Raw genomic sequence first — 14,461 nt, 5'->3', positions numbered from 1 at the left:
TTAATAATAAAATATAAATTATAAACAAAGTAATCAAGACTTGAAAAAAAAAAAACAATGTCAAAGTGAAGTCATCAGGTAACTGAAGGGGCCAATCCAACGGTCAGCAATCGCTCTCTCTCGTGTTTAAGAGCTGGAGGAAGAAAGTCAAAGGTCGAAGCACAACAGTGATTCAACGGCTGAAAATCAGTCCTCTTTATAAAAACCCTAAAAAAAATCAGAAATAAAAATCAATTCCTTCAAAAAGAAAATTAAAAAAATATCTCACGATTCTCTTCTCTCTCTCTCTCTCTCTCTCTGTACAAAATGGAACCCAACGAAAGCCAACGCCACCACCTAAGCTCCTACTTCACCACCATCACTCCTGCCACCACTACCCCTTCGCCGACCAATGGCCTTCTGCCGCCGCCTCACAATTCCGCTTCCGATAGTGGTGGTGGTCCTCATATGCTGTATCCACATTCCGTGGGTCCATCCTCGGCCGCTGTCACCACTGCACCAGTGGAGCCCCCAAGGAGGAAGCGAGGCAGGCCGAGGAAATACGGTACGCCAGAGCAAGCTCTGGCTGCTAAGAAAACGGCGGCTTCTTCGAATTCTGTTGCCAAGGAGAAGAGAGAAGGCGCTACTTCGTCGTCTCCTCCGTACTCGGGTTCATCAAGGAAGTCTCAACAGTTGTTTGCTCTTGGTAGGCCTTGCTCGTACTGATATTGTGGTATTTTCTTCTTACTTTGGTGTTAATGGTTTGCTCGGGAATTCACTTCATTCATGGGTTTTTCCTTTCAATTCTTTTTTTCATTTTTTTTTACTTGTAGCTTGAATTTGTCTCTCTCTCTCTCTCTCTCTCTCTCTCTCTCTTTTTTAACTGTATTGTAGTTCATTTTGTACACCTCATTGCTGCGGCGTAAGCACTTTTGATCTTTTATGGTTTGGTTGTGAATTTAGTTCATTTATAACGATTTGTTTGCAAAATTCTAAGGTCAGATGTTCTGGTCGTCGTAGTATTTTTGTGTTAACGGTCTGTGTGGGCTATTCATGAAATGTTCTAGCAGCTGCTTTCGGAAAGGTTCTGGTTTAATCATTTTCAATCCAGAATTCAATTTGGTGATTTGTTTCTAAAATTTAGTGAATTTGAGTTCATTTTAATTGCTGGAAGAGTTGGTGCATTTTTTTGGTGTATTTTTCCCGGGCTTTTTGGCTCTGCATGTTCTTTATTTGCATTATAGGTCTTCTAAGAAGTCCTTGTAGTCCCTCTGCAAAAGAAAAAAAAAAAAAAAAAAACTTCATTTGCTGTGTCACTACTTGCGAATTTCTTTAAGAATTGAAGGTTTAGAATCAAAATTCTTAAGCTTGTTGAGGGTTTAACATTATGTTGTTGTTCATTTTTTTGTTTGTGTAGTGGTGATTATTGAGTTTCTGGTTCATTATGTTATGTTCATTAATTTTTTGCTCTTATTGCATTTGAGTTTATTAAATTTAGAGAGTTTTATTGCAAATTGCTCATTAAAATGGTTTGGGTTCATTCTATGTGAACCTGTATTTTCTAATTTCAGTTTGGTCTTCCCCACATGTATCCAGGTGTGATTCTCTGTGTATGTGCATTTATTTATGTATTTAATGTACACATTTTTTATTTTTGGAAAAAATCCCAACCAGTTAATCTTACCTTTGCTGTTTTAGTGAATTGAGCAAAATTTTGGGGAAGTTTTATTGCAAATTTATGGTGCTTGTAAGGGTTTGGATTGTTGAGCATGTATCTTTCCTTTGGTTGTTGTGGTATTGTGGTTACTGGTTCTTTTTTTGTATAATTTTTTTAATGCTTGTTCTGGTGATTATCTATGTTGCTATTCATTTAAATTCTTGATTCTGAATTCTGTTTTATTTAATGACTCCTTGAATATATGCTAGTATTTGTGATTTTCTAATAGTCAGATTTTTGTTGCAAATATTTGGTATGCATTGTGTATGAGTCCTACTTTACTGTTTATGCCAAGTAGTTAATGCTTCTGTGAAAAGTTTTTCCGTGCTTGTTCTAATGAAATTTTGAGGATTTCTAGTAAATTCTTTTGGTTATGTGAGGCCTTTTGTGGATCTTGTGTGAGCTGCTTCTTGTTTTGGCAGCTGCAATGGGGATGACAATCATCCTTTGGTACTTCTTGAGTTTTTGAGGGATTTATTGCTGTATGTCAATCCCTGACAATTGGGTGTCCTGTCCTATTTGATCCTACTATTGTAAGAATAAATGTTTCTTTGAATCCCTTGTAAGCTTTTGTTTTTTGGGGGAAAAAAAACTATTTTTCACTTTGGAATTTTATGGCTGGTACAGTTAATTTGCTTCTATTACAATTTAAAGCATCTCATTGAATTTTTTACCAGATATTGTTGAGTGCTTCAAGCATGTTTGCTTTGGGAGAAGGATTTTCACAGTTCTTGTACCTCATGAAAGCTAGTAATATAATGTGCTTGTATGTAGTGCAAAATTTAAATGTTAGCACATATCAATTTTATCAATTGCATTTGAGTAATCTGCTAAGATGTAATGTAACGTTTGCCGGATGTAATGTAACGTTTGTCGTTATAGATATGTTAATTTATACTTCTTCTTTTTGAAAGACAGTTTAATGCTAAGCTTAGTTTTGAAATATGAAGTGATGGTTTGGATTGATTGTTTCCTTTTAGTGTTTTTTCTCCTTGCTGACACTTGCCTTTAATGGATGGTATAGAATCTTTGGATTGTTTTGGTGATTAGAGGTGTCTTTTTTTTCCCCATGAGCTCTTATATATATATATATATATATATATATATATATATATACACCATTTAATTAAGTTTTTGGTATTCTTCATAGTCATAAAAGGGAAATATTATCACCTTTGGTATTGATTGCTACTTTTGGGAATCCCTCATTTCTGTACATGCTCATTCATTCTAAATATCATTACGTTTCTTCCATATCAAAAGTTTCATCTTGACTGCATTGTCTTAACCTTGGTACTTGTTGGACATTCCATTTCCTAAAGCATACTTGGATTGCGTATACATGTGTTCTTTTGAACAATAATTTTAGTTTAAACTATAAAAAAATTCATATGAATGAGAATTGAAAACAAAGTGGTGCTTGAGATAGATTAACAAGATTGTCTTGGTTTGCTTTGTTGGTAATATATCATGATGTAGCTATTAACAAAATCATCTTTATTTCACTGAATGACGATGTGTCATGTTCTTTTCTTTAGCTTGTGAGATATTTTGAAGAGCATGATCTATAGAGGAAGGCTTGAAAAAATATTAATGTTGCTTGAATAGTTTTGCTGATTAAATGCATGCATTTCTTCATTAGTTAACTGAGATACTAATATCTTTTTGTTTAAAGTGTTGGAATTTGTTCTTTTAGCTGGTGATTAGAAATGATTTCTGGTCAGAGCCATAATATTTATACTTGTTCAGTACCATGTTAAATTTGAAAAATCATGTCAATATTGCTGATTATGGTATGCTTTCATTTAGTAGAATGTTTATACATGTACATATTATCTATATTCATTTTTTGGTGGCTTTTTTTTTTTTTGATAAAATACTTTTTAGTTTTCATAGTTCTCTCTTCTGCAGTATAAATTAGAGTACTTAACTACTTATATTTTCCAACTTCTAATTGGTTGTTGCAGGCAATGCAGGGCAAGCTTTTACTCCACATGTTATAACTGTGGCTGCTGGCGAGGTATGAAAACTTTGTTATCTTTGATGATACTGTCCTTATTGTTGGTTATCCATTAGGAGTCCTCAGTAAATGCGTGTGTACAATATTTTGTGCATACTAGATCTTTTAAGAAAACATGCATTCATCATTCCATTTTCCAACTTACTATTTTGAAATTAGGTGATTGGACCGGTTTTCTGAAAATAAAATTTATAGAATTGATCATTTACAATTCAATTTATAGTTCCAATAATTATGAAGACAAATATATTTATTTTCTTTGCCTTATATGGATACCTTACATCAACTGGATAGCTAGAAGATGGTCTTTTGTCGCTTGATAATTGATGTAGAAAGAGATGATTCTCCTTAATTTCAATTAATCTGTACATGGGTATATATATACAATTGATTCCTATAACTGTGTTCTACTAATTAGGAAGAAATCCTAAATAAGAAATCCTAAATAGGAATACAGAATACATAATACAGAATATACAAAGAAATAATATAGTGATTGAATTTTCATAATACTCTCCCTCAAGTTGGAGCATAGATGTTAATCATGCCCAACTTGTTACAAATGTAGTCAATCCTAGCTCCATTCAGAGCTTTTGTGAAAATATCTCCTAACTGCTCTCCAGTTTTGATGTGTCCTGTTGAGATGATCTGTTGTTGAATCTTTTCACGAACAAAGTGACAATCAATCTAAATATGTTTGGTCCGCTCATGAAACACCGGATTAGAAGCAATATGGAGAGCAACTTGATTATCACACAACAATTTCGCAGGCAGGCAGGTCTTAAAACCTGTCTCATCTAGTAATTGAAGTATCCACATTACCTCACATACTAATTGTGCCATGGCTCTGTATTCGGATTCAGCACTAGATCGAGAAACTACACTCTGCTTCTTGCTTCTCCAAGATACCAAATTTCCTCCAACAAAAATGCAATATCCAGTAGTTGACCTCCTATCAACTTTAGATCCATTGATCAAGATCGAAAAACATTCAACATTCAAATGCCCATGATTACCATATAACAAACCTCTTCTGGGCGCCCTTGGATAACACAAGATTTGTCCCAAGGCTTCCCAATGAGCAACAGTTGGGGAAGACCTAAACTGACTTACCACACTAACGGCATAAGCAATGTCAGGACGAGTGACTGTAAGGTAGTTCAATTTTCCTACTAATCTCCTGTATCTCTCTGGATCTTCAAACAACTCACTATCCCCTACTAACAGTTGTAAATTTGGAGTCATTGGTGTACTACAAGGCTTAGCACCTAATTTTCCTGTCTCTGTCAATAAATCGATGACATATTTTCTTTGAGACAAGAAAATACCCTTATTACTTCTCATAACTTCAATACCCAAGAAATACTTTAACAATCCCAAGTCTTTGGTTCAAAACTGGGTTTGAAGGAAGGTTTTAAGAGATGAAATACCTTTAGAGTCATTCCCAGTGATGACAATGTCATCCACATAGACTACCAGGAGAATTAGACCAGCCTCAGATTGCCTATAAAATACTGAGTGATCACACTTACTCTTTTGCATACCAAATTCTTGTACTGCTTCACTGAATCTCCCAAACCAGGCGCTAGGACTTTGTTTCAAGCCATAAAGAGACTTCCGAAGCCTACAAACTTTACCCAACTCCCCCTGAGCAACAAACCCAGGTGGTTGCTCCATATACACCTCCTCCTGAAGATCACTATGAAGGAAAGCATTCTTGATATCTAATTGGTGCAGGGGCCAATCATATGTAGCTGCTAAAGAGATAAACAAGCAAACAGAAGTAAGTTTAGCTACAGGAGAAAAAGTGTCAGAGTAATCAACCCCATATGTCTGAGCATATCCTTTTGCTACAAGGCGTGTTTTTAACCTAGCCACAGAACCATCAAGATTTACTTTTACTGTAAATACCCATTTGCAACCAATAGCTTTCTTACCAGTGGCCAAAGGCAACAATTCCCATGTATCATTAGCATCTAAAGCCTCCATTTCCTCTTTCATAGCAGCACACGGCCCGGGATGAGACGATTGCCTCTGTGATATTAGGGATAGGAACAGAGTCTAAAGAAGTGACAAAACACCGAGAACAAGAAGACAATTGATTATAAGAAACAAAAGAAGAGATAGGGTAAGTACATGAACGTTTACCTTTACGAAGAGTAATGGGTAAGTCTAGATCAGAATCATGATCAGTATGAGGTACAGGATCTCCCAATGAAGTAGCTGGTAGAGGATCTTAGTCAGGAATCTCCAATCTCCTGGAATAAACATGAACAACTGGAGGTCGAGTAGGTCTAGAGACAGAAGGAACAGGCTGTTGGAGAGGACTAGACATTGGTTGGACAGTATATATTAAGAGATCATCCTCCCCCCTGACTCTCATACACAGATGATTGAGGAAAAAATGGAGTGGACTCAAAAAATGTGACATCTGCAGAAACAAGATAACGATCGAGAGTATGAGAGAAACAACGGTACTCTTTTTGCAGCCAGGAGTACCCAAGGAAAACACATTTGAGAGACTTTGGACCCAATTTAGTAACCTGTAGATGAACATCACGCACAAAACAGGTACAAAAAAAAAACGGAGTTCAACAGGAAACAAAGATTTTGTAAGAAACAAAGCAGTATAAGGAATATCCCCATTAAGGACAGAAGACGGCATACGATTGATTAAAAAACATGCTGTAGAAACTGCATTCGCCCAAAAGTTTTTAGGAACTTTCATCTGAAAAAGAAGAGCACGAGTTACCTCAAGAAGATGCCGATTTTTTCTTTTGGTCACGCCATTTTGGGATGGGGTATCCACACAGGAAGACTGATGAAGAATGTCATTTTGTGTCATATAAGACTGAAATTGTGCTGAAAAGTATTCTTTGGCATTGTTACTTCTTAATATGCGTACAGAAATATTAAATTGAGTTTTGATTTCATTATAAAAGGTACAAAAGATAGAAAACAACTCAAAACGATTCTTCATTAAATATAATCAGGTAACACGAGAGTAATCATCAACAAAAGTAACAAAATAACGAAATCCAGTTTTAGAAGTAACAGAACAAGGACCCCAAACATCAGAATGAACTAACTCAAAAGGGGATGAAACCCGTTTATTGACTCTAGACACAGAAGGCAAACGATGATATTTTGCAAACTGACACGACTCACATTCTAGTACTGTTAAAGACTGAAACTGAGGACATAGCTTTTTCATGGTTGACAAAGAAGGATAACCCAATCTACAATGAGCTTTAAGAGGTGTTAAGGTACTGGAGCAAACAAGCGACCGCGGTACATGATTTTCCAGAATGTAAAGACTACCTGACTCACGTCCTCTACCAATAATCTGCTTCGTCGTAAGATCTTGAAACAAACACTGGTCAGGAAAAAAGGAAACAGAACAATTTAAGGTACGAGAAAGTTTACTAACAGAAAGTAGATTAAAAGAGAATTTTGGTAGACATAAAACATATGACAAAGAAATTGACGAAGTCGGGTTCGCAGTTTCAGAACCCATGACACAAGAAGTAGAACCATTAGTTAAAGTAACAGTAGAGGAAGTGAGATTAGACTAAAAAGCAAATAGAAGACTAGAATTACATGTCATGTGATCTGTTGCACCAGAATCAATAACCCATTTGGATGAGGAAGACACAAGGCATGTAGTGGATTTACCTGACTCGTGATCGCGATGTGAGGCTGGTAGGCTTTAGAGATGCACGATCTTTGGGAAAACTGTGCAAAATTCTCTGCAGATACCAAAATAGTTTTCTCAGAGGAAGATACTGTAGAATCCTCTGCTGCCATATTTGCCATCTGTGATCGCTGATTTTTCCTCTGAAGTTGCAGACAATTATATTTGTATGGCCAGACTCATGGCAATAATAACAAATGACTCCTCTTGAGTTCTGATTAGAATTAGCCTTTCCATTACGCTGATTACTTCTGTTGCCTGTAATTCCTCCCCTACTTCCTCTTCTATTATTTGGATTACGGCTAATAAGAGCACTACTGGCAGGCTGTGAAGATTGGGTACTCTCTGTACGAAGGACCCGTGTGAACGTTTCATGCAAAGAGGAAATCTCAGAACTGGAGAGAATCTGAGATTTAGCAGTCTCATATTCTGAAGGGAGGCCTGCAAGAAAACTCATAACAACCAGTTGCTCCCGTTGGGCCTGCTGAACTTTCACATCAGGATTAAAAGGTAACAATACATTAAGTTTCTCATATACCCGTTTAAAATCAATAAAATAAGCCGTGAGAGACTTATCCTCTTTCTCAGCATGGTAGAATGCCTTACAAACATCATAAATATAGGAGATATTCCCTTTACCAGAATACAGAAAATATAAGTAATCCATCAATTCCTTAACAAATTCACAGTGATTAATTAAACTAATTATCTCACTGTGAATCGAGTTTCGAAGCTGCAAAAACAACCGAGCATCCTCTCTTAGCCAAGTTTGTCGTGTATCATCCGTAGGTGGATCTTTAGTAAGGTGATCATCTTTATCAATGCTACGCAAATAGACCCTAACAGTCTTACTCCACTCCAAGTAATTCGAACCATTAAGTTTGTGTTTCGTAATCTTAGTCATCACCGGAATCACATAAGAAATAACATTCTTATTTTCTGCCATTTGTTGAGACAAAGAAAACTAACCGAAACGCTAATCCAAAGTGCTTACAACAGCAAAATAACCCAAAATCACAAATCAAGCAAATACCAAAATAGGATATGAGAGCCAAACCTCAGAAGTCCTTTAATGGTATACTGGATCAGGCAACCACACACAGTGGTAGAATGAGGGGGTTGAGGCGACGCCGGCGATGTTGATCGGAGTTGAAATGGCCGGTCGGCGGCCAAGGTCTCTCCTGAGCTGGGTGGTGAGAACAAATAGTCATCTTAGATAGATGACCTGCTCTGATACCATGTAGAAAGAGATGATTCTTCTTAATTTCAATTAATCTGTACATGGGTATATCTATACAATTGATTCCTATAATTGTGTTCTACTAATTAGGAAGAAATCATAAATAAGAAATCCTAAATAGGAATACAGAATACAGAATATACAAAGAAATAATATAGTGATTGAATTTCTATGACAAGATAGATCCTCTGGATAGTGTTCAATATCTTTGGCTGATTATAAAGGTCAGTACTTTAGGAAGTTTTGAGAAAGGCATGTGATGTACTGTGATGCTGGACAGTACACTTACAAGGGGATGTATATGTGGAAGATTTTTTATCATGTTATAAAACCAGATTTGTGTTGGTAACCCCCAAATGGGTGGGGGGAGTTGATGATGTTGTTCCGGCTTCTATGAACTGCAGTTCTAGTTAAGAATTTTTTCCTTGAAAGCTGACTTTGTTGCATTAACCATTTTAGGATGTAGGGGCAGATCTGTGTATCTAAATGCTGCAGTGGGCAACTTTTAGTGTTTAGTTTTCAAATGGAAAGATAGCAGATGCCATGATCAATGGAAAATTGGAGAATAAATAGATGGTAGGAAAATCAGCATTAATTGTGTCTATGACCTAGAAGATAAATTATTTTTCTGATTATATAGACTTTCTTATAAGTTAAGTACTCTAGAGTACTCTAGAGTCAAAGGGTTTTAAGTTAAGTAGAACGAAGACAGAATACATGCATTGCAAGTTCAGTGAAGGCCGAACTGGTAATAGGGAATGAGTTAGTTTTGATGGAGTAGTACTGCTCCAAAGTAAGCACTTTAAATATCTCGGCTCAATCCTTCAAGTAGATGGGGGATGTGAGGAGGATATTAGTAACAAGATTAAAGCCGGATGGTTGAAGTGGAGAAGTGCCACTGGAGTTTTATGTGATCGCAAAATTTCCAATAAGTTGAAAGGAAAATTTTACCGTATAGCCATATGACCGGCCATGTTATATGGTAGTGAGTGTTGGGCACTAAAGGAGTCGTATGTGTCTAAGATAAGAGTTGCGGAGATGAGAATGTTAAGGTGGATGCGTGGTCATACTGGATTAGATAAAGTTTGTAATGAGAGTATTAGAGAAAATGTATGAATGGTGCCAATTGAGGATAAGTTGAGAGAAGGGAGATTGAGGTGGTTTGGTCATGTAAAGCGTAGACATACGGAGGCTCCAGTTAGACAAGTGGAGCACATTAGGTTAGAGGATAGAAAGAAAAGAAAAACTGACTTGGAGGAGAGTAGTACAACATGACCTAGAAGCATTGCACATTTCCGAGGATTTAACCCAAAATCGTTTAGAATGGAGAAAGAGAATATATATAGCCGACCTTAAATTCTTGGGATAAAGGCTTAATTGAGTTGAGTTGAATTGTATATAGACTTTCTTATGATTGGGGATAATCATTTCTGGTCTGTTACATTTCGGAGTTGCCTTTGCTATCTATTTTGGCAATTTCTGTTTGAAATGTTGTGCTCATTCTGGTTGATTGGTTTGTTTCTCTAGACTTTCCCCCCTCTTTTCTAAATGGATACATGTTTTACTTTTTATGATGAATGTTTTTGCTCATTAAACGTTAGAATGTGCAAACCATGCAAATATAAGAAATATAGAATTTTTTGCATTCACTTGACTTGTTTAGTTGTCATAATAACTGAAGCAAGTTTGGGCGATGATATTGTTGTTTTATACATAAATCAACATGTCCCTTTGTTCATTCCTTGGTAACATAATATGTGGATGCTTAACAGGATGTAGCTCAAAAACTTATGATGTTCATGCAACAAAGTAAGCGTGAGATGTGCATTATGTCTGCGTCTGGTTCAATCTCAAATGCATCCCTCCGGCAGCCAGCAACTTCAGGAGGCAACATTACATACGAGGTAATTGTTTGTGAGTGCATTCAACAACAATAACTAAGCCTTAATCCTAAACAAGTTAGTGTCGGTTATATGAATCCTTATTCACTATTCAACTTTATTTGAGACCAGTAAATTTGAAGTTAGGCATGGTATTATAAAACAAAAGAAATATCAACAAGATCCACAATGTATATAGTTTTGCCAAACTCATCAACCTATGCTGCTTTTATGGTCTCCGATTACTTTTTTTAATATCATGATTAATTATTTGGCTGGAAGGATGCTTGTCAGTAGAGTGCAACATGGAACAATGTATTGATGCTGGCATTAAATGGGAAAAAGAGGAAGAAGAAGAAGGGGGGAGGGGGGGAGGGGGGGGGGGGGGGATTGTTGTGGTGGGTGTGTGGTTGGTGTAAAGGAATTGAACTGCACAAAGAAGAGTCTAACAAAAGTTAGGTCCTGAGTTCCGACAAACAAATCTTGTTCGTGAATATCTTAGAAATCATTACATTTTACTCTCCAGAAAGTAGAACTATTCTGTAGAAGTAGCAGATTGCTTATTCTTGTGAAATATAACATCAAAATGATAAGGAGCTCATATATCAGTGGGTCCAGGGTTACTAATCCAGTAATCCTGAAATCTAAACAAATGGGAATTTGATCTCAATGATTTCATTGTTTTAGAAATCAAAATATTTAGTGACTTTAAGCAACTAATTGAAGCTGGGACTTTAAATTGATTTAATGACAAGTTGAGTGACTGTTGTGACAAGTTTGTTCTTGAGGTCAGACCAGCTAGTTGCAAAAGTGTATTTGCATTTCCCAGTGGATGAGCCATTGCCAGCATGATTATGTTACCATAGATTGAGAAGATTCAAAAGTAAATACATTTGATGTATTACTCAAACTGGCATGCAAAATTGCTAGTTGAACTGTTGGAGTATTGAAAATTTTACTTTTTTCGTGTGCGACCAAAAAATCCTCTCTTAGTTTGAGTCCTTGACACGAGAATTGATTTATGTTTTCTGCATACTCTTATGCCAGGGTCGGTTTGAGATCATTTCAATATCTGGATCATATGTGCGCACCGATATTGGAGGGAGAACAGGTGGGCTCAGTGTATGCCTATCTAATACAGATGGACAGATCATTGGAGGAGGAGTTGGTGGACCTCTAACAGCTGGTGGCCCTGTTCAGGTTTTTTTAACACAATTGCTTGGAACAAGTATCTGATGCATAATGCTCTATGAACTAGCACAGTTTATATCTTTAATAGTTTCAGAGGCCTTTTATATCTATAATTTAGTATTCAGATATCTGCAGATCATTGTTGGTACATTTCTGCTTGACAAGAAGAAGGAAGCTAGCACTGGTGTGAAAGTTGATGCGCCTACCAGCAAGTTGCCTTCTCCAGTTGGAGAAGCATCAATATCAAACATTGGCTTCCATTCTCTCATTGAATCATCTGGGAGGAATTCAGTCAGGGGAAATGATGATCATACAAATATCGGAGGAAATCCTTTCATGATTCATCCTCGGGGAATGCATATGGCACCTTCAAGGACCACAGATTGGCTGGGTGGTCCAGATGCCAGAGTGAATACCGGTTATGAATTGACAGGTATATTTATTTTCCATCCGAAAGAGAGAGACGGGAAGGGAGGAAGAGAGAGACTAACATGCAGTGTTCTCTTTTTCAGGAAGAGTAGGTCATGGAGCTTACCAATCCCCTGAAAATGGGGACTATGAACAACTTCCAGACTAGAGATTAGTTTTGGGCTTTGAATCACCATTCTCCCATCTTTCCCTCTCTCCCTAAATGACGTAGGTACTTTGACAAGAGAAAATACATGGTACAACTTTTTTCATCTCCTGTGGAATGTAACATGGGTATATCTGTACAGATTACTTGCACTCTTAACCATAACTCATGCTTTCTTAAATTATCCTCAAAATTAAAAGTGTTGGCATTAATAATCTCTTGGTCTCCACCCCATGGGTTCTTTTTGCATCCTGGAGTCATTGGCTGATTCATATTTGGGTTGAATTGGATTTTAATGGAAACTTCCATTGGGGAAAATGGGTGAGTAATGCAACACAAGATAATGACAAGCAAAGATAATCAATGTTTTAAGGTATGTGGTGTGGAATGAAGTTCTAACGTTATAATTAAGGTTGAGCTGTAGTACTGTTGAATATATGCTGTCTTTTGGCATCCATATTGCAGATAAGTCAAATCTTGTTTGGTTGATTGCTATGCTAAATCCAGTTTTTAACTTGACACCACCGTGTGAAATGGGACTGGCAATTTACACCGTCATGGCGTCAACTGTGGATTTTGAGGCTCTATCCACTGATTGGTGGAGGAGGTGGGCGTTGTTTGCCATTGCTTTGCTGGAAATCATAGGGAAGCAGAGACTTGTCCCGGCTTAGCAATGATATTATATTATCCGCAATCTATTCACACAACTGAGCTTGAAGCCCACTAGCTGAAGCAAATTTAATGAAATGGGAATGTGGGTTCTTAAAAAAATCGAAGAGGTTGTATGTATCTGACACGATCAAAATTTAAGGGGTGTTTGATTTACCTGTTAGATATAGTTGATAGATATTTAAATAAATAAATTATAGTGTTTAATAAGCTTAAAAAAATAAAATTAATAGCTGATGGGCTACTGATATGATACACATCAGTTGTAGTTTATCAATTCTATTTTTAGAGTTATCTCTCATCTAGCTAATAGCTGATTTGATTTTATTTTTTATTTTAATTATATTATTTTTTTATTTAACTTAAAAATTAATATTATTATTTTTTTATTTATAATTTTAATATTTTAATTAACGTATTTTAATTTTATTAAAATATTTTTTATTAATAACATAAAATATAAAATATTTATTTATATCTAAAAACTTAAAATTAATTATAAATTTTTCTATCAATAATAATAATTATTTTATTATTTTATCTATATTTTTTAAATTATTTAATTATCTTAAAAAATAATTATTTTCTTATTTGAATAATAAAATAAATAATATAATATAATAGATTAATAATTATATATTTATTTAAATAATATAATATATTAATTTAATAATTATATATTTAATTTAATAATAAAATAAATAATATAATACAATAATTTTATAATTATTTAAATAATAAAATAAATTATATAATATATATTTTTATTAATCATTTCACAATAACAATAACTAAATATAATTTTATTAAATATTTAATATAAAATAACTATTATTAATTATTAATTAATAAAAATAATTATCAACTAACACGTATAAATTATATTAACAATTAAGCGGTCCTTAAAAAAACAATAGTGATGCACAGGATGATGTCAAGTCATGGAGCGAGTGAATCTTCTTCAATAGTAAAATTAATTAAATTTTACTAAATTCAATGACATAGTTGCCCTTCTCCAATCTCAACGGCGTCAACGTCACGTGATCATTTCTTCCCAGCTTTGCTACCATGCAAAGATTTAATACATGAATTTTAGAATATAAAATATAATTTAAATTTTGAAAATTATGAGATATTTTACATATTTATATTCTGATCATTTATTTTTTACATTATTATGTTAAATAAAATATTTAAAAATTAATACTATAAATTTGCATTGAGACGACGCAAATTTTGCTATATTGGCGGTTGTGAGTCCGAGTCAGCTCAGTTGGATCTACAAGTAACTGCCATTCTTGGTAACGGTCAGGATTTCCACGTAAGCGTCAGTGATAGAAAATTACATTAACTAGTTAAGTAAATTTATTTTAATAGTATTATTTTGCAAGATAAAATATATTCTAAATATATAAATTATACACACTAATTTTTTATTAACTAAAATTAATAAATATTTTTATTAATTAGCTTATCTTGATGATACAGTCCTATGGA

At 35.0% G+C, this 14,461-nt stretch overlaps 1 protein-coding gene across 1 annotated transcript; it reads left to right on the top strand.

The window, feature by feature from the left end:
- Positions 1–209: 209 nt before the first annotated feature.
- On the top strand, positions 210–12,510 carry LOC110663077 (AT-hook motif nuclear-localized protein 14). Its single transcript, XM_021822286.2, has 6 exons — positions 210–685; positions 3,664–3,716; positions 10,423–10,554; positions 11,578–11,730; positions 11,857–12,154; positions 12,234–12,510. The coding sequence occupies exons 1-6, from the start codon at positions 307–309 to the stop codon at positions 12,296–12,298; spliced, it is 1,080 nt and encodes a 359-aa protein (XP_021677978.1). The 5' UTR covers positions 210–306; the 3' UTR covers positions 12,299–12,510.
- The last annotated feature ends 1,951 nt before the right edge of the window (positions 12,511–14,461 follow it).

This window comes from Hevea brasiliensis, chromosome 5, assembly GCF_030052815.1.
Source record: "Hevea brasiliensis isolate MT/VB/25A 57/8 chromosome 5, ASM3005281v1, whole genome shotgun sequence".
NCBI lineage: Eukaryota > Viridiplantae > Streptophyta > Magnoliopsida > Malpighiales > Euphorbiaceae > Hevea > Hevea brasiliensis.
This window is presented reverse-complemented; position numbering and strand designations above follow the sequence as displayed.

Coding starts and splice junctions, on each gene's coding strand:
- LOC110663077 (XM_021822286.2), top strand. CDS start 307: ATGGAACCCAACGAAAGCCAACGCCACCACCTAAGCTCCTACTTCACC. Junction 686..3,663: donor TCAACAGTTGTTTGCTCTTG/GTAGGCCTTGCT, acceptor TGGTTGTTGCAG/GCAATGCAGGGCAAGCTTTT. Junction 11,731..11,856: donor CAGCTGGTGGCCCTGTTCAG/GTTTTTTTAACA, acceptor AGATATCTGCAG/ATCATTGTTGGTACATTTCT.